This window comes from Mauremys mutica, chromosome 3 (assembly GCF_020497125.1).
Source record: "Mauremys mutica isolate MM-2020 ecotype Southern chromosome 3, ASM2049712v1, whole genome shotgun sequence".
NCBI classification, from domain to species: Eukaryota; Metazoa; Chordata; order Testudines; family Geoemydidae; genus Mauremys; species Mauremys mutica.
The window spans coordinates 36,746,305-36,766,895 of record NC_059074.1 but is presented as its reverse complement, the minus strand read 5'-3'; the positions used below and the strand labels follow the sequence as shown (position 1 = coordinate 36,766,895).

Genomic DNA, 20,591 nt, shown 5'->3' with positions numbered 1-20,591 from the left:
TTCTTAAGGTGAAATCATTACAGAGAAATCATGTTTAAAACAATAAAAGAACCTAGACACATGCTAAAAAGCTTACCAAAGGTCACTCCAATTCTAGCCTCAGGCTCTGACAGGTGTCAGCTCTTCTAACGCTTTCCTAAGAATTGCCCCTTCCTGCAAAAGGTTCTGTCTGTTCGCTGGATCAGACAGAAAACGCTGTCAGTTTAAACTCAGGCATTTATCGAAAAGTCCTTTCTTTGTCTGTTGGCCTGTGAAGAATCCAATTTGAACTAGTGTAGGTGAACCTCCCCAGTAGGTGGTACTTTCTGGAGACATTACAATCTGAGTGAATTTTCTGGATCACTCTCTCCACCCCCACCCCTCCCAAACACATACACACTCTGTTCTTAGTATCTGGAGGACTGTGATTACCCTCCCTCATGGAACTACATACAATCCCTGGCTCACAGTGACACCTAAACTTAATATAATAAGATCTCCCAAAGATATTGCAGGAAATTGTCGTATTTGGCACAAGGGCTCTCTCTAAATACGCACAGTAATACTTAGCATCATACAGAGCTTAACATCTTTACAAACATTAGCTAATTCATGCATCTTTTTTTCAAATGTATTAACAGGAATAGATTTCACTGTGCCATTGGCTATAGCCAATCACATTTTAATGACTAGGTGAAATAGATTATATGTAATACTTGAATAATTTTTATGAGGTGCAGTGCATCGGCATTTGGAAGCCTTAGCTTGCATTACTGATGATCAGCATTAGGAACATACTGTAGAACCTGAGCTTGAGTGTGACAGGGTATACCAGGCCCTTTGAGGTCCCCTGCTGGAGGCCTTGCGGTCCTATCACACCCCGCCCTAGAAAAAAGCAGTGAAGGTGAAGCTGCAGGGAAGCAGCCAATCAGACAGCAGCAGGCTCAGTTAAAAGGAGCTGCAGGGCCTGAGCAGATCAGTTACTGGCTGGGACCAAAAGGGTAAAGAGGAAGGGGTTATGTGGGAAGTGGCCCAGGGAATAGCAGCAGCAAAGGAGTTAAAGGAAGCAGCTTGTAGCTGCTATTTGTAGAATGCCTGCGTTGGGATCCTGAGTAATGGGCAGATCCAGCCTCCTCCCCGCCCCGGCAATGTCCAAAGCCTTGAGAAGGGGACAAGTTTCATGGAGAAGCCCAAGCACAGGGATGGAATTTAAAGGGCTCTAGGGCTGAAGACCATGCAGAGGGCCAATCATTTGTTGGACTTTGTTACTCCAAGAAGGGACTGAACTTGAAGGAGTGAGCTAGCTGGAGAGATGGGGCAATAAAAATGGATAAGGCAGAGTCTCCAGAAATGAAGCCCTGGGGGCATTGCTCTATACCAGGGCAGGTATGGACTTAAAGCTAGCTGAGAAGGGGCTGAGGACGACCCCCAGAGATAGGCTAAAGACTAACAAGGGCATAGGGATAGGCCCTGTTGGACCTTTTGCCCTGGAAGGGATTTGTGTGTGACTTGGCCAGAGGGCTGGGCCACTGAAGTCCCACCTGACAAGGTTAACAGCCCACAGAAGGTGTCGGAGTAGAGAGAGAGAGATTGAGTGCAGGTTCACACCGAACCGACAGGACGTGCTCACAAGAAATGAGTGCGCCCCATCACAGTGAGTTGTCATGATAGTTCCAGGAACGATTTGTTTAAGTCTATTCACTGTATTAGAAACATGATCATACATGCTGTCCCCATGGGAATTTTGGCATTGAAACTTGGCCAGTGCTTAGGAGAAATGTACAATTACCCATTGTTAAGAGGTAATATCTTCCTATAGTATACAAAAATCACTTAATAAAACTCCTTAGGATTAAAAATATGACAGAGAATCTGTCAAACATTTGTAGAGTTCAGAGTGAAAAAATTTGTGTTTCAGAAGTAGTAAACAAATTAAATATATATACAGCAACCCATTAACAGTCACCAATTCAGGAAAGCATCTTTATTCAGTGTACCATTTTAAGCATGTTCTTAACTTTAAGCATGTGCCTGAGTCTCATTGATGTCAATGGGACTCAAATGCACACTTAAAGTTAAGCATGACTATAAGTTCTGTCCTACTAGGGACAGAGTAGAGCACATGCATAAGTTCTTTCCTGACACAAGGCCTTAAACAACTTTATGTTGGAGTAAAATGTTATTAACGTGAGTAAAATGGTTTACATCTTTTACTTCTGATTCTAATGAAGGGAATGTTGTGTGTATATATATCTCTAATGTATATTTAGTTTAGTTTCATGTGACATCAGTACACTAGTTTAACCTACATGTCAGCATGATTATCCTTTAGTATTTACAAATCATGATGTCCTGTGGACCAAATTCTGCTTTCAGCTATACCCTCTATAATTTATAGGGTTTGGATCTGTGCATGTTACTAGCTTTTAAGAATTCAAATTCAGATAAGTTTTTCTCCCCCCCACATAATCTCTGTAATATGTTGTAGAACATATTATATATCAAATATTATTAATTTGCAAAAACAACAGATATAAGATACATAGATGCTTCAAGGAAACTCTAAAGGAAAAGTGGAGAAGAGTTTAATACTCAGAATGGGAATATGATAATTGTATTTGAAATGTACATTTGAAATAGGTTTGCAGGCATGTAACTTAAAGCAAAACTTGATTTTGGATGTTTAAAATTTAATAGCCAAAATAATTTTATAGTTTGCTTGTTACAAATCTTCCTTTATGAGTATTAAACTCTTCCCTATTTTTTGTGTCTAAAAATATGAAGGTTAATGTTTGTAAAATGCTTTGAGACCCTCAGCTAAAGGTGACAAGTACCATGGAGAAATTATTATTTTTCCCTCTCATGAAAATTTTAAATTGAAAATTAGATATTTGCACTGGCTATATTATCAGTGTGTGTACAGCTGCTTACGTAGGTTTAAACAAGCTATTGGACTTGAATATATGCAAAAAACTATAACAATAATTGATTTTTTTTGGTTGCTTTATCAGTATACTAGCAAAGGGTTTCACTTTAATTAATATTGTTTGAACTGCCAATAAAACTCAGATTGTTTGATCAAGTGTCTCTTGCATAGAAATTTTGTGATTAAAAAATCAAAGCCACATTGATTCTGTTTATTGATTTAATAATATGTTGCCCATACAGTATCTTAATTTTTTTTTCTTCACTTATTTCCTTTATACTGTTCTGTGGCTACATTTAAGTATTTTAATACTTCCCACTTAGACAAGGTCACCATTGATCACCTAGAAGTTGTATAAACTAAGAATCAGTTATCAATAATGCTAAACAGGAAAACAATGGAAAGAACATTCAAAACTGAACTTTTAAATGTCCTATCCATCCATTTAGGTTTTTATCCATATTCCTTAGTGAAGGGACAGAAATTCGACACCACGTAGAGTCAAGCACGAGGGTTTATTATGCACAGCGCTGGCAGAGTGTCACTTTGCTTATTAGGCTCAGTGAGACACTACTAAACAATTGATTACAATAAATTATATAGGGTGCAAATGGGTGGAAAGAAACTACGGGGTGGGAGTTCTTGAGCCCCTGGATAGGTTCTAGCAGCAAGACAAGATTAGCAGAATAAGCCAATAGTCTAAAAGATTACATAATGGCTCCACCCATAGCTCAGGTCAACATGTTTGCTAATACACAGGTGTTATTCCTCACAATTCTCCTCTTGCAATGTGCAAGTTAAATCCTTATTTCAGGTCCATAGCAATGACGTTGACTCTTTCCAGACAGGTTGGTCCACAGGTACGTTTCTGGAGGGTTTAAAGCAAAAAGAAGAGTAAACAGTACACAACCATACACAATTGTGTGTGATTCACCCTTGCATTTCTGCAAACTAGGATTGGCATCTGTGAGGGAGGATGCCATAACTCACGCTATCGTGTTAGGCCTCTCCCTGAAGTCTGGTTGGGATTTGGGGAGTATGTACTGCTATCCTCTTCCTGAATCAGGGAACAGACTTTAAGGCTCCTCTCAGTGAGTTGTGTGCCTGTACCTCCTGATAGGCCCCCAATTATTGCTCTCCATCTGCGGTTATGCTGACTCAGCTTATCTCATGTATAGTTGAAACAAACAAGGTTGTCTCCTGTTTATCCCAGCTTTCTTTTAGCCATGGTTAGGCTTGACAAAGCCCTGGGTGGGATGATTTAGTTGGTGTTGGTCCTGCTTTGAGCAGGGGGTTGGAGTAGATGACCTCCTGAGGTCCCTTCCAACCCTGATATTCTATGATTCTATGTATTGTCCATTGCTAACTAGGCCTCATGTCTCAGACCAAGCCGTGGAATTTAGGCCTATGTGAAAGGTTCTTACAGAGACTGTGGTCAAGATTTTACATAGGTATTATTGGGATTTTGCCCCTTCACTTAGCATATCATCTGTAGAGGAATATCAAGTCATTAATGCAACAATGAGTTGGAGCAGTCACAGGCGCCGGCCTCTATTTTTCTAATGAGCAGTGGTGCGCAAACTAGGAGGCTCACCCCTCTTAGGGGGCACAAGAGGTTCTTTGGGGAGGCACAAAGGAACTGGGATCCTGCAGGACTCGCTGCCATAATAGCAGGACTGGGATAAAAATAGAGTGGGTATAGCAGGGTGGTACGGGAGCAGGATTAAAAAAAAAGATAGTCTTCCCATGCCACAAACAACATGAATGTCCTGATCAGCAGCCACCCCTCTCCCATCACCCAGCTATGAAGGCAGCACTGCTGCCAGCAGAAGCACCATTGCCACCCTTATTTCTGTTGGCCTTCAGAGCGGGTAGTGGGGGCGGGGGACGACAAATTCTGTGACTAGTAAGGGTGGCACAACTGCAAAAGTTTGCACACTCACTTAGGAGTTATTTTATAGCCCAATGCTGTAATAGCTCCCCATAAGGAAGTTTTTCACTGTATCTAATCTTCCTTGATTCCATCCGATTACTCCAAATTACACCTAAATAATTCTCTCTTATCTTTTGGGCCAAATTCTTCCTTGGAAATGATTCTGGACATTTCCACTAACTTCAGTGGGAATTGCATTTGTATGTCCAAGAAAATAATTTAAATTGTTTTTTTGTATGCTTCAGATATTTGTAAGCTGCTAGCAAGTCTCCCCTCATTTTCTTGTAGCCATTCTATACACATTAGCTGTTTTAATTTTTCCTTATAAGTCAATCCGTCACAGTCTCTGAACCTGTTGCATAGAAAAATACTGATGATTTGTATTTCAGGAAAAGAAGAAAGAATGGAGCTTGAAAAATATGTTTGGCTTCTTTCTCAAAAAGCCTGGAGAATCTAAAGGTATGTTATGCAGTTATTGATGGATTAGAAAGAACTCATGCACAAGACAAATTTACAACAGAAAACTAATACAATCATCCTAATTTTGTGTTAGATGTAGCAGACTTTCACCTTCCTGCATAAACACTCCCAGTCAAATCTCTGATTGTAGGTTTCATACACTGAATGATGTAGATTAGGAGTCTCTTGAATCAGCAGATTTGAAATTTGAGCTACAAGCCAGCATGTTATTTTTATGCTGTCTCATAAAGCTAATAGGTTGGCTAGTGCCTAGACTCTGGCTGTCCACCTTGGGGTGGCAGCAGCAGCACAGAAGTAAGGGTGGCAATGGGGAGTGAAGTCTGCTGTGAAAAGTGATATCACTTTTCACATTGCCACCCTTACTTCTGTGTTGCTGCTGGCAGCAGCGCTGCCTTCAGAGCTGGGTGCCCGGCCAGCAGCCGCTGCTCTCTTCTCTGCCTTCAGAGCTGGGTTGCTGTGTGTGTACTTGTTTGTGTGTGTGTAAATGCAGACACAAAGAAAGGGGGCCCACCTTCCTGCATAAACACTCCCAGTCAAATCTCTGATTGTAGGTTTCATACACTGAATGATGTAGATTAGGAGTCTCTTGAATCAGCAGATTTGAAATTTGAGCTACAAGCCAGCAAGTTATTTTTATGCTGTCTCATAAAGCTAATAGGTTGGCTAGTGCCTAGACTCTGGCTGTCCACCTTGGGGTGGCAGCAGCAGCACAGAAGTAAGGGTGGCAATGGGGAGTGAAGTCTGCTGTGAAAAGTGATATCACTTTTCACATTGCCACCCTTACTTCTGTGTTGCTGCTGGCAGCAGCGCTGCCTTCAGAGCTGGGTGCCCGGCCAGCAGCCGCTGCTCTCTTCTCTGCCTTCAGAGCTGGGTTGCTGTGTGTGTACTTGTTTGTGTGTGTGTAAATGCAGACACAAAGAAAGGGGGCCCAATCAAATAAGTTTGAGAACCACTGCTATAGAGGGCTCATGGAATAATTCCACGTTGACAGCTGTAGCCTGAACCCTAACTCTTGCCAGTTCTCTTGGGAATGCATACCACTGGAGCACATGTGAATGGAAAAGAGAACGTGGATGGTATGACACAAGCCATCACCATGGAAAATAATTCATGCCCGTGATTTGATGATGAAGGAAAGTTTTACAGTGATGGGCAAGTGGCAAAGCCACAGGTGTAGTGATGCTGGTGGTTGTAGTCACACATCTGAATGTAGGTGGCTCACAACACCAATTATAAATGCTTCATGGAATATTAGGACTTTCTGCAACAACCCTACCACCAGCCGACCTGAGAGAGGCACAGCACTTGTTGTAAGGAAACTGGCGAGGTATAGGATTGACATTGCTACACTTGGTGAAACCAGACTCTCTGACAAAGGGCAACTCACAGAGATCAGTGCAGGGTACATATTCTTCTGGTGAGGTCACCATCCTCAGAGCCACAACAATTGGGTGTTGGCTTTGCCATTAGCAACTCCAGTGCTTCCAAGTTCGAAAGTCTATCTAATGGCATAAGTGATAGTCTTATGGCTCTATGGTTGCCATTGAAACATAAGTGGTACGTTACCATAATTAGCGCTTGTACTCCTATCATGACAAATGCCGACAATGAGAAAGAAAAGTTCTATAGTGACTTAGACAAACTTACTGTGTCTACATCAGTATCAAACTGATTATCATGGGGGACTTTAATACAAGGGTTGGAAGTAACATGGAAATCTGGCAGCCTGCTATTGGACAGTATGGCACAGGAAAAGAGAATAGCAATGGAACGCTGCTACTTAGTGACTGTTAAGTGGCAATTAGTGATCACAAATACATTTTTCTACCTACCAGACAAAAAACAAAAACAAAAAGAGATCATGGATGCACTCAAGACCCAAACAATGGGATCTTATTGACTACCATCCATCCATAAGATCTACAGGATGTACAAATCATTGCAGCCATGTGTGGGGCAGACTACTGGACAGACCATCACATGATCTGCTCCAAACTATTACTAGTAAATCGACCAGTGTGTCGTAAGTCATCTAAGCCAATCAGACTGCTTAACATAAAGCGATTACAAGATGAAGCTACACAAGTGGAACTCTGTAATAATATCACTGCAGCTTTGTCTGACTGTGCTGGCTTGGTTACTATTGCTAAAGTAAACAGTGGGTGGGCTACTTTTCATGACATGGTACATCAAGCTGCTCCTGACAATTTGGGTATTGCAAAATGACATCATCGATTAGTTTGACAAGAGTGGTCCAGAAATTCAACAGCTACTCACTAAAAAACATGAGCTGCATCCTCAGATTGTTGCATCCCATGTGCCTGTAGGTAGTTATAACACAAGAATCTGTGTCATGAGTAGGGATCCTAATTTTCTATGTTAAAAAAACAAAGTTCTCCAATTAAAAAAAAATAAGAATCTGCATTTTTCTGTGATTAAAATTAAACACTGTACTTTAGTTTCCCTAGCTACAATATATAAGGTATCAGTTAAACACAATATTTTATTAATATATTTACAATTTTTAAACAAGTTTGAAGCCTACCAGTGCCATCAATCATTATAATAAAATTAATAGAATTGCAATTTATATTTGTCTGCATTCAAACATAATCTACAGCCTTGCTGTATACAGTATAGAACAGCATCTTAACATCAATGTGAAATTTGTCCTTGCCAAACTCAGTGCCATGGTCTTTAGGGGTGATTTTTAAAGTTTTCAGCATCCTTTCATAACTTTAATTACTCATGTCTGGAGGCTGAAGTGAAATTTGAGATGCATTAAAACTCAAACTCCTGCATGCTATGGAATAACCTTTATACACTGGAAGCAGTTTATTGGAGTATGTTTAGCCATGTAAATTTAAATCACATTAAAAAATCAGCCACAAGACGGGGAGGTTGCTCACACTGAATAAGTGACACTGGTACTTTCAGTAAAATGTAGTTAATAGATGTTTTTATTTTTTCACAAAATGTAAAAATTAAAGATTCTGTAAAAATGCAAATTCCCCATTTTTCTGTGGGAAATGGATTTCTAGGACCCTGGTCATGAGATCCAATCTAAGCTTAGAGACATACAGAATCAATGGTGGAATGCCAAGGCATATGAAATCCAGGGCTATGCTGACCCTCATGAGAACAAAGACTTTTGTTTTGAAGACATATATGTTCCTACACATACCACTACAGTGATCTAACACACTGACCAACATCACAGACAAGACATTAATAAGAGTAGTTGAGCAGCCAACATGTAATAACATGGATGCAATCCCATATCTTGACAAAGTCAGCACTGCAGTCAGTGCCACAAAGAAGTTCAGGGCTCCTGGATCTGATGGCATTCCTGCAGAAATATTCAAGTATGGAGGTGAGATCCTGCTGAGCTGACTGCATGGACTATTTCTCAATACACAGTACTGAAGATATACCACAAGACTTCAAAGACACCACCATTGTCACCATATACAAAAGGAAAAGTGAAAAGTCCAGTTTGGTAACTATTGTGGTATTTCATTACTCTCCATGGCTGGAAAGGTTCTGACTAAAGTATTCTTTGATCATCTGCTATGCAACATAGAATCATAGAACTGGAAGGGACCTCGAGAGGTCATCTAGTCCAGTCCTCTGCACTCAAGGCAGGACTAAGTAGACCATCTCTGGCAGGTGTTTCTCCAACCTGCTCTTAAAAATTCCCAATGATGGAGATTCCAACACCTCCCTAGGCAATTTATTCCAGTGTTTAACCACTCTGACAGTTAGGAAGTTTTTTCCTACTGTCCAATCTAAACCGCCCTTGCTGCAATTTAAGCCCATTGCTTCTTGTCCTATCCTCAGAGGTTAAGAAGAATTTTTCTTCCTTCTCCTTGTAACAACCTTTTATGTACTTGAAAACTGTTATCATGTCCCCTCTCAGTCTTCTTTTCTCCAGACTAAACAAACCCATTTTTTTCAATCTTCCCTCATAGGTCATGTTTTCTAGACCTTTAATCATTTTTGTTGCTCTTCTCTGGACTTTCTCCAATTTGTCCACATCTTTCCTTAAATGTGGTGCCCAGAACTGGAAACAATACTCCAGTTGAGGCCTAATCAGCGCGGAGTAGGGCGTAAGAATTATTTCTCATGTCTTGCTTACAATACTCCTGCTAATACATCCCAGAATGATGTTTGCTTTTTTTGCAACAGCGTTACACTGTTGACTCATATTTAGCTTGTGATCCACTATGACCCCAAGATCCCTTTCCACAGTATTTTATCCTAGGCAGTCATTTCCCATTTTGTATGTGTGCAACTGATTGTTCCTTCCTAAGTGGAGTACTTCGCATTTGTCTTTATTGAATTTCATCCTATTTACTTCAGACCATTTCTCCAGTTTATCCAGATCATTTTGAATTTTAATCCTATCCTCCAAAGCACTTGCAAACCCTCTCAACTTGGTATCATCCTCAAACTTTATAAGTGCACTCTCTATGCCATTATCTAAATCATTGATGAAGATATTGAACAGAACCGCACCCAGAACTGATCCCTGCTGGACCCCACTAGTTATGCCCTTCCAGCATGACTGTGAACCACTGATAACTATTCTCTGGGAACGATTTGCCAACCAGTTATGCACCCACGTAATAGTAGCTCCATGTAGGTTGTATTTCCCTCATTTGTTTATGAGTTCATGCGGGACAGTATCAAAAGCCTTACTGTAGTCAAGATGTACCACATCTACTGCTTCCCCCTGATCCACAAGGCTTGTTACCCTGTCAAAGAAAGCTATCAGGTTGGTTTGGCGTGATTTATTCTTGAAAAATCCATGCTGACTGTTAATTATCACCTTATTATCTTCTAGGTGTTTGCAAACTGATTGCTTAATTATTTGCTCCATTATCTTTCCTGGTACAGAAGTTATGCTGACTGGTCTATAATTTCCCAGGTTGTCCTTATTCCTCTTTTTATAGATGGGCACTATATTTGCCCTTTTCCAGTCTTCTGGAATGTCTCCCAACTTCCATGACTTTTCAAATATAATTGCTAATGTCTCAGATATCTCCTCAGTCAGCTCCTTGAGTATTCTAAGATGCACTTCATCAGGCCCTGGTGATTTGAAGACATCTAACTTGTCTAAATAATGTTTGACTTGTTCTTTCCCTATTTTAGACTCTGATCCTACCTCATTTTCACTGGCATTCACTATGTTAGGCGTCCAATCGCCACCAACCTTCTTGGTGAAAACCAAAACAAAGAAGTCATTAAGCACCTCTGCCATTTCCACATTTTCTGTTATTGTTTTTTCCCCCTTCATTGAGTAATGGGCCTACTCTGTCCTTGGTCTTCCTCTTGCTTCTAATGTATTTGTAGAATGTTTTCTTGTTTCCTTTATGTCCCTAGCTAGTTTGATCTCGTTTTGTGCCTTGGCTTTTTTTTCCCCATCATTAACTCCATGCTACTGGAATCGCAATGCGGTTTTAGGCCAATATGAGGTATGGCAGACTTGATATTGGTAGCCCATCAGATGCATAAGAAATGCAGATAACAGCAACAGGACCTTTACATTGTCTTTATTGACTTGTCTAAAGCATTTGACATCATTAGTAGACCTGGGCTTTGGTAAGTGTTATGTAAGTTTTGTTGTCCAGAAAAATTCACCAACATTCTGAGACTATTTCATGATGGAAGTAGTAGATGGTGTTCTGTCCAACCCATTTCCTATTACTAAGGGTGTTAAGCAGGGCTGCATTACTGGTCCACTCTTGTTCATTCTCTTCTATGCAGCAATGCATGATGATGCTACAAAAGACCTGAATGCCGGTATCAGGATAAGTTTTCAATCCTCAGGAAAATTATTTAATCTGAACAGACTGTGATCTTCCATGAAGCTCTTTAAGGCAATTATTTATGAGCTGTTGTATGCCGATGACTGTGCTCTAGAGATATATACTCCAGAAGATATACAATGGATTATGGACAGATTCATACAGTCTGCAGAAAGGTAAGGGCTGACAATCAATCTGAAAAAGACAGAGATCATGTATCAACATGCACCAGGAAAACCCTACATGAAACCAAAAGTCACTATCAGCAACACACAGCTGAAAGCTGTTACAGACTTTTGCTACCTTGGCAGTATATTGTCAAATGATGTTACTGTAGACAAGGAGCTGACAAGTTGTATCAACAAGACCAGTTCATCATTTGTCAGACTATAAGGCAGTCGCAGCAACATGATATTAAGCTTCAAACTAAATTAAACTCTATAAAGTGGTTGTACTATCCAACTTGTTCTATGGCCATAAGACCTGGACCTGCTACAGGCATTATGTTAAGCTGCTAGATAAGTTCTATTTACAACGTCTATGTGCTGTACCCTGCATCAAATATGGCAGATAAAGTTACTAGTAATGAGGTTCTGGAATGTAGTCACTCTACATAGATTGAAGCCATGTTTATCGCATCACAGTTCCCCTGGGCTGGTTGTGTGTTGAAGATGGACGACACCAGCATGCCAAAGCAGTAGCTGTCTGGCGAACACAGTGCTCAACTGCATATGAGGCAGCACAATAAATGCTTCAAGGACACACTGAAGCATAACTTGAAACAGTGCAATGTTGATGTTGACAGCTGGGCGTTGTCAGCAACAGACAGATCATGCTGGCAAGCAGTGGTCAATGATGGATTTACCCAATTCAAGATTAACTGCACTATGGATCTTAAAGCATACAGGCAGAATTGTAAACCTTGGCAGACACATCAGGCACAGACATGGGGTCCACTCACCACTAGGGTTGCCTCCACCTGACCACTCTGGGGATTAGCTCCTTCCACATGCTGCACTTTCCTTTGGCAGTCTCTTCATCCATCTTTGTAACTCCAGGTACTCCTTCTTCATAACTTGACCCTCTGGCCAGGTCACTATGCGCCCTCATCTTTTGAGGTATCAAAGTCTTTCAGAAAAAACTGTCCCAGGCAGTCCGCTCTCCACTGCCTGGTCTGTGCCACTTCCCCAGTGGCTGGTGGTAGAACCCGGGCCCACTCTCTACTCCAGGTCCCAGCTCAGGGGCCCCCTCATCAGCAGCCAAGATCTGCCCTATCCCATACCTTGCTGCTTTTCCCCTGAGTCTTTTCTACCTTTCTGGCTTTCCCTGAAGTCTGGGTTTGCCAGCTCACACTCCCTCCCCCAGGGAGTAACTGTAGACTACCCTCTATAGTCCCAAACACACCTCCCTTCTTCCAGGGAGTGACTTCAGACTCCTTCCCTGCAGCCCCTAGCTGCTCTCAGCTCCTGGGCTTTATACAGGCTCCTCCTGTTCCTGCCCAGTCGAGCCTTATCTAATTAATCCCTGCTCCCTGACTCCTCCAGATGTGGCCTGGGGACTTAATTGGCCCAGCTAGCTACTGTAACCCTGCAGACCTTGTGTTGGGTGGACACCCCATCACATGCACCTCCTTTTGTGTGCTGGTTTTCATTTATGCATATAACTAGCTGTTTATATGCACAGTCACAGGAAATGGACATTCAGGGTTGGCATGCAATAGTTCGTGTGTTTTTACAAACATTTGTGAAAATTTGACCCATCTTGTCTAATTTTAAAAACTTACTTAGCTGTTATACAAATCAAAGGACAAAGATAGAATTATTTTAAAGTTACTGCTGTGATTAAGTTTAGGCCTTGTCTACACTAGAAACGGTTTGTCGGTATCACTGTACCTGTACAATTATATCCGCACATGTTCTGAGTGTAGATGCAATTGACACCTGCAAAAGAGTGCTTTGCTGGTATGGCTTATACCAGTTCCCTGAAAAAAAGTTTTTGTTGGTATAATTGCATCTACATGAGGGCTTTTGATGGTATAAAAATGTCATAAAAAGAAAAATCACAGCCCTAAGCAATATTACTATACTGGCAAAGGCATCTAGTGTAGACCAAGACGTAGTGAAAGAATTGTTTTGTTCTGAGCACTCTTTCAGATTTGAAATCAGGCTAATCTGTTTGATTGTTGATTATCATGTAGACCAGGGGTAGGCAATCTATGGCACGCGTCAAGCTTCTTAATGTGCTGTTGGTAACAGGTCCATGTTTCACATCCATAGAGCAATGTTGTGAGGACAATAGCATTATACACTTCGATTTTTTTTCTGTAAACAGGTTCTGTGTTACTTCCAGATTTGGTGATAAAGGTGACCATATGCAGCACCGGCTTTCTTAATTCATGGGTCTGCAAAGATGTACTTACAGGCTTATTGCATTTTTAACCCTGATAGAGTCCTACTTTATATACTCTATGGGAAAGGGGGCGGGTTACAGTAAAACCTATTGTGTATCTTTCTGAAAACCCCTTAATACTGCTGAGTTGGTGTTTGTCATTTTCCGTACTGTTTTCCAGTCTCTTTTGTTGAACTGGAGTTTTTAGTTCATTTGCCTGTTTGATTTTTTACATTTGTGGCAACAGATTTGATAGAGTTCAGCTATCAACATATATTGTACATAACCTGCTCTATTTCCAAAACTCTTTCTTGTATGGAACGCCTAAAGGTTCTGAACCTGCATTCTTTATACACCTAAAACTTCCACTGCTTCCAGTGGTGGTTTTTGGTGCTGAAGGAATGCAAGATTAGGCTAATAGTATAGCTGTCTGAAATTTTTTTGCTGAATTAAAAATAAATAAATGCAGATTTGGTGACATGGAAATGTTTTGCAGTTTCACTGAATTGTTCATGTGGAAAACAAAACAACCCCCCCCCCAAAAAGAAGTTTAAACATTTTATTTTATTTTGTTTCCAAAACAAAACATTTAGATGTTTTTGGTGCAAAATTATTGTTTAGAAATTTCTTTCAAATTTTATTTAAAATACCTTCAAAGCAGGCCTCTCCCTTCCACTTGAAATCTAAACAAAATTTTTAATTTGACGTTTAAATTTTTTTTTGACTATTCAGTTTGGTGAAAATTTCATTTTCAGTGCAGTCTGAAAGATTTTTTTAAAAATTGTCAGCAAACTGAAGAATCCATTATTTGCACAGCTCTGGCTACTAGTGGTAAAATGGGTTGGTTTTCAATATCCTTGCTATACCGTTTGTTCTCTGTGTTGGCAGCCTTACTGGTGTGCCAAATAGTGTATTATGGAACAGACACCATTGGGTGTTTTTCTCAAATGTAGATTTCATAGGTCTTCAATCTTTGGTTGACTTATTGTGAGTAGATGACTGATGAGAGGAATGCATCATGAATGTAGTAACAAAATAAAGTGTGCTTTCATTGATTTTTTTAACTGTGAAAGCAGAATCGTATATGCAAACAGTATATGTCCTGTGTATATATATATTTATGTATGTATACATACTACATATACAATGTACTCTATATATTTCATATGCCTGATGAACATATAATTTTTTTAGGTATTGCTTTTTTGTCTTCCCTTTTTATTTTAGTTTTATATCATTTTCATTATTAGCTTGGATATTTTGTATCAACTATGATCAACTATGCCTAGTTGTTCGACTTCTTTAAGTGAAACTGCCTACTCTCTAAGCGTGCAAGTGAATCACTTTAACATGCATTAGTTTTGTTGTATATTCTTTGTTGTTGTATATGTTTGGTTGCTACCTTGGCAGATCTTCTGCAGCAGGAAAAAAAAATCACCTCTTGCCATTTTCTTTCACAGTAGCACAGAACACACAAACAATGTCTGCTCAAACTATCATTCAGGTGTCAATATCAATAAAAACTCCTCCCAACTTCTGACCTGCAAAAGGTCATACATGCTGTGAAAGATTACATCTTGCCTGGGCATAAGTACCATGAAAGGACAAGAGTTGTTACTGAAGCTGACCATAAAAACAACTGTCCTTAAAGTGATGATAAGGGAATGGACTAGATAGACAACAGGGAATTAGATGACTAGATAGCAGTGGTTATTCATAGCTTTTAGGGGATTTATCTGTTTGTTTATTAAATTGTAAATCCTATTTTTGGCATCTATGACTGTTCTACTGGAATTAGCTGTACTTAGGCTTCCCTGCTCTTGGAATGCAGTGGAGATGTGAGTAGCTTCCCCCTCCCCCCTTAATTTTATAGACAAAAAGACCCTTATAGCCCAGAGCCCCTACACTGGCCTCTCTGGAGGGGAAGAGAAGAAGCCTGAACTGCTCTTTTTTTTAACTACAAAGCAGGAAGACAGAAGAAACCTAGACCAGGGGAGGGGCTGTCAATGAAGAGTGAGAGGAAGAAATAAGATAATTCAACCACCTTCTGCACTCAGCTGGACATGTGGATGTCTCATTGAAATCATTAGGAGTTCTACATATATATCTGGGTACAGAATTGAATCCATCATGTCTAGTGAACTTTAACACATGGTTATTTGACATGGAAGTTGTTTTCACTTTCTTTTCCTGTAGCTCCAAATGTTATTTCTTGAAGGGTACTAGTTACTTTAATGAAACCATAAATTAGTATTTATATAGTGTTTTACATAATTTAGGGAGACTATAGCTTATTGCAGTCAAAATCTGTATTATTTTAAAGGAAAACAAAGAATCTGATTATAAAATGTTTTATAACATTTATTTATTTTGTAGACAAAAAGGGAGAATCCGAACAAAACCAGCCTGAAGAGGAACCCCTACCAGAACAAATTAATGAAAAAAAACGAACATAAAGAGATGATTTCAGATGTCATGTCATGTTGTGCTATAGAGGTACGAAAGATGTGAATACTTAATTTTCCCCTTATATTCTTCCTTTCTGATTCGCAAAATGAGCTGGATTGAAATGATTGACTTTAATATTTTTTAAAAAACAATAGGAACTGAAGATTAAATATCCCTGATATTGAAAATGTCTCATTAATGTGCTGGAATATAAGGCCCATGCCTGCACTATAAACTTACACTGGTATAACTAAGTCGCTGACGGGTGTGAAAAATCCACACCCCTGAGTGACGCAGTTGTACTGACCTTACCCCATTCTCACGGAGGTGGATTAACTATGCCTATGGGAGAAGCTGTCCCGTCAGCATAGTAGCATCTTCACTGAATGCACTGACCCAAATTTTTTGAATGCAGTTTTTTAATTTCACAGTAAATTTATAGATTTTGAGGCCAAAAGAGAGCATGATAGTCTAGTCTGACCACCTGCATAACATCATAGAATTTCACCCCACCCATAACTTGTGGCTGAACAAGTACATACCTTTTAGAAAGCCATCCAGTCTCAATGTAAAGATTCCAAGTGGGGAAAGGTTACTGAATTCCTTAGTAAGATGTTCCACTGTTTAATTATTCCCATAATACAAGAACTAGGGGTCACCAAATGAAATTAATAGGCAGCAGGTTTAAAACAAATAAAAGGAAGTTCTTCACGCAGCACACAGTCAACTTGTGGAACTCCTTACCTGAGGAGGTTGTGAAGGTTAGGACTATAACAGCATTTAAAAGAGAACTGGATAAATTCATGGTGGTTAAGTCCATAAATGGCTATTAGCCAGGACGGGTAAGGAATGGTGTCCATAGCCTCTGTTTGTCAGAGGATGGAGATGGATGGCAGGAGAGAGATCACTTGATCATTGCCTGTTAGGTTCACTCCCTCTGGGGCACCTGGCATTGGCCACTGTTGGTAGACAGGATACTTGGCTAGATGGACCTTTGGTCTGACCCGGTACGGCCATTCTTATGTTCTTATTATCCTCCCTGTTAAAAATGTCTTCTTTCTAGTTTGAACTTTTTTGACTAAATGAAGGAAATATATTTTGCCTAATAAATATACTTTACTTTGTACCATAAATATAATAACTATATTATATAAAATCATGGTGTTCGATCCATATTATTATTGCTGAAATTACTGCTTCAGGGCATGGATTTCCCCTACCCGTTTCTTGAGGATACCATCATATCTGGTAGCATCCATTGATTCAGCATGTCTAGTATCCTGTTTGCAATGCTGTTCCTGAGGATGGGAAGGTGAAACAGCCATAAGTATGCTACAATCATCTCACAGTAGCTGCTGGACACTGGCCTGATCCTCAGGGCTGGCCTAGTTCTCCTGGACACAGAACCTGAGTGGGGGCCTGAGGGTGGCTTTATGCTGTCTGTGGGTTTTCAGGAGGAGTTTAAGGTACAGGTTTTGATCTATAGAGCCCTAAATGGCTTAGCACATACTGACCAAAGAAACCACCATCCCAGCATGCCATGCATTTGTGTTGTAAATCAGTAAAGGTGCTTGAGCTGATGCAAGAGGCCTCAGGGCTTAGGAACCTCCCTTGGTCCATAGTAGCACAGAGGTAGGGTATGCTGCAAAGCTAGTCTTCAATATTTTTTTTAAAAGGCTGGAGGAGAATTGTGTGGGTGGTGAATTATTGGAAAGGGATGGTGATTTGAGGTTTTAAGTTGTCTAGCTTGCTGATTATGGGATATACTGAATAGCATTGCTGCTGTTTAGGGATACTGAAGTGTTACTTTAGAGGTGGGTCTCTAATTTATGGGAAGGACTCCTAGAGTATATGACAGCTCAAGTGACTCTGCTGACATCCACTATGATAGTGTGGGGTGGGGACAGAGGTGGTTTTTCAGGTAGGTACATCCTAAACCATTAGCTTAAATTCCATGGGGAAAACCACAGGCAGCATAAAGTCACCTTTTTAGAGTGTGTATAAATGCAGATACATTAATAAATAATTCTTAAAAGTGAAACTCGTAAGCAGATGTGTGGGGGAGGGGAGAAGGGAATGGAGATAAGCAAACCTGATTTAAACATTAAGTAGTTAGTCCTGATTGAGTAATCATAATAGTGCATCTCTATATAACTTTTAAAGCTAGCTACAGTGCTTGCAAATTCATATGGCCAGTGAGGGAGACAGTGTTGTCTAGTGATAACAGTATTGGACTGGGAGTCCAGAGACCTAAAGTTCTGCTACTGATTCAGCCACGGACTTGTTATGTGAACCTGGGTGCATGTGCCTCACTTGTGTGTAAAAAGACGGTAATAATGATACCTACTTTTGTATATTATTTTTAGATCCTTGAATGAAGGAACCTATAAAGGTGCCAATGAGTTTTATTTATCTGTCAATGAACTCTATCTCAGATCAGGATTGAGCTTTAAATGTCCAACTGTTTTAGATTGGGATTTTAGTAGGTTTTAGATTGGGATTTTAGTAGGTGAACTGGTGAACTCTTCAGTGCCTTACAGTGATAGTTTTTGTTTGCACACTTTCATGTACATTTTGTTAGGCTCCTAACCTGCAATGTATAGTGTGATGCACTGTTGTAGAGCCCCACTGACTTCAGTGGGGCTCTGTGTGCATGTAGCCATCTGCTTGTGTACTGTCACCTATATATAGGACCAGAGCCTTAGGCCCCAATCCTGCAAAGACTTTTGTGCCTGTTTAATTTTATGCACTGTGAATAGTCCAACTGAAGTCAATGGGACTGATCACAATGCATGAAGTTAAGAACGCTAGCAAGATTGAGGCCTTAGATTGTAAATTGTTGTTTGTAGGGACTGTGTCATCCTATGTGTCTATACAACATTGATCATATTTTGGGGGACTTCAGTAATAACAACAAACAACAACAGTCATCTATGTTTTGACATTATCTTTTCATTTCTCTGTTTCAGGATTTTAATGTTGCAGGCCAGGATGTAGTTTGCAACTACTGAAATATCATGTTTACTACAGAGGACTATCTTCCATACCATCAGTTAAGACAGTTCCTCATAAAGAAACAAACAATAAATTCCTCCATCTTTCTTGCACAATTAGAAGTGTAAACCTTTAGTGAGTGGTTATGTGATCTTTACTCATTCATTGGGTATGTATACATGCTTCCTATTAAGCCTTGGCTAGTACGTTTGAGAATGAAGGAGTTTAACTGGAGACTGCCAAGTACTGTAATCTTTACTATACATGTTGTTGATGATTAATTCATTTTGTAATTTTCTGATGAGTTATTTCTCTGTTTCTGCCTAATCAGCAGTCATACTGCGAAATATAATTGCACTTGCAAGAAAATTACTGTCTCATGAGATGAATACGTTTGATGATTAAATTAGTTAGAATAAAGTAATAACAGTCACGTACTCAAGCAGAATGACATGTGGATCCTTTGCTGTGGTTTGATGACCTTTATAAAAAACAGAATAGCATTTTAGAAATAATCCAATCTATTTCAAGTCAGTCCCAACATAACAAGGAAATGTAAAGAATCCTCAATCAGCTATATGCTTTTGGAAAATGAAGGAGTTTCACCTCAGTTAAATTAAAAATACCAGCCTTGATCTGAGGTCAACATGACATAAATCACCGAGGTAGCAAAAAATTCTCAAACCTGATAAGAAAACATATTTGCTGCTAAATTTAATTACTAAACTTGATCAGAAATGTGCTTGCAGCCTAGCATTCATATCAGCAAGAGACAGGCTTCTGTGCAAAGAAAATGAAATATCTGTTGTTTCCTGCATATAAAATAAATCCTTTCCTACCCACATTTTCCCTAATGATAAGCACCAGTTTTTAGCCATATCTTTACATAATGTAGTATTCATGAATTCGTAACTGTTCTTCCATGAAATACAAATGTTTGATGTAGGGCCAGCACAATTCTGATTGAGAACTAACATGCAGGAGATGAAAGATTTGGAACAACTTAGGCGATATTATTCCTTGAGCTGTCTGTGACTAAGGCCCTGATTCAGGACAGTACTTCTGCAAACACGTGTGCTGTCCTGAACCATGCTTTCCTGAATCAGGGCCTATATGCTTAGTGTTTGGAGAACAGAGTGAGAGAGCATGTATTATGTATTCACACCCAGAAGGAAAAAACAAATTTATGGCATCCTTGAATCTCAGATTTGTTTCTGAGTGTGATGGGATGTACAAACCCTGCACTAGAATTGAAGGGGTTAAAGAGCAACTCCAGGCCCAGACGACCCCATCCAGCCACACCTGCAGAGCATGCTCCAGCTGGAGGTGGAGCCAAACAGCTCAGAAAGAGGCTGACAAGGAAGGGAGAAGGAGCTGCCCTGAGAGCTCCTGGGCAAGGGTGCTGCAGAAACCATCTCCTGGAGGAGAGGATCCTACCTGCTGAGCCCAGATGGACTGAAGGTTCAATCAGCACCTTGTTCTGTTACTGTTTTGGGACAGATCGCAAGACTTGGACAACAGCGTGCGTGGTAGAAAGTGGCCCAGGGACAGCCTTAAGGTGTTCCTGGGTACTGGACATTTAGTAACCTTTACAGGGCCTGGGCTGGAGCCTGATTGAGTGGGAGGGTCCAGG

General features: G+C 40.1%; 1 protein-coding gene across 3 annotated transcripts in view; it reads left to right on the top strand.

Moving 5' to 3' along the window:
* DCDC2C (doublecortin domain containing 2C) overlaps positions 1-19,501 on the top strand; it is a 111,098-nt gene extending 91,597 nt beyond the window's left edge. Inside the window, exons 11-13 of one of the 3 annotated variants that reach the window (XM_045009156.1) lie at positions 5,228-5,297; positions 15,893-16,012; positions 18,934-19,501. In XM_045009156.1, coding sequence (XP_044865091.1) covers positions 5,228-5,297; positions 15,893-15,972 — 150 coding nt within the window. In that variant the 3' untranslated portion in view covers positions 15,973-16,012; positions 18,934-19,501. The remainder of the gene's footprint in view (positions 1-5,227; positions 5,298-15,892; positions 16,013-18,933) is intronic. The other 2 variants (XM_045009157.1, XM_045009155.1) reach the window with 2 other exon arrangements.
* Positions 19,502-20,591: the final 1,090 nt, after the last annotated feature.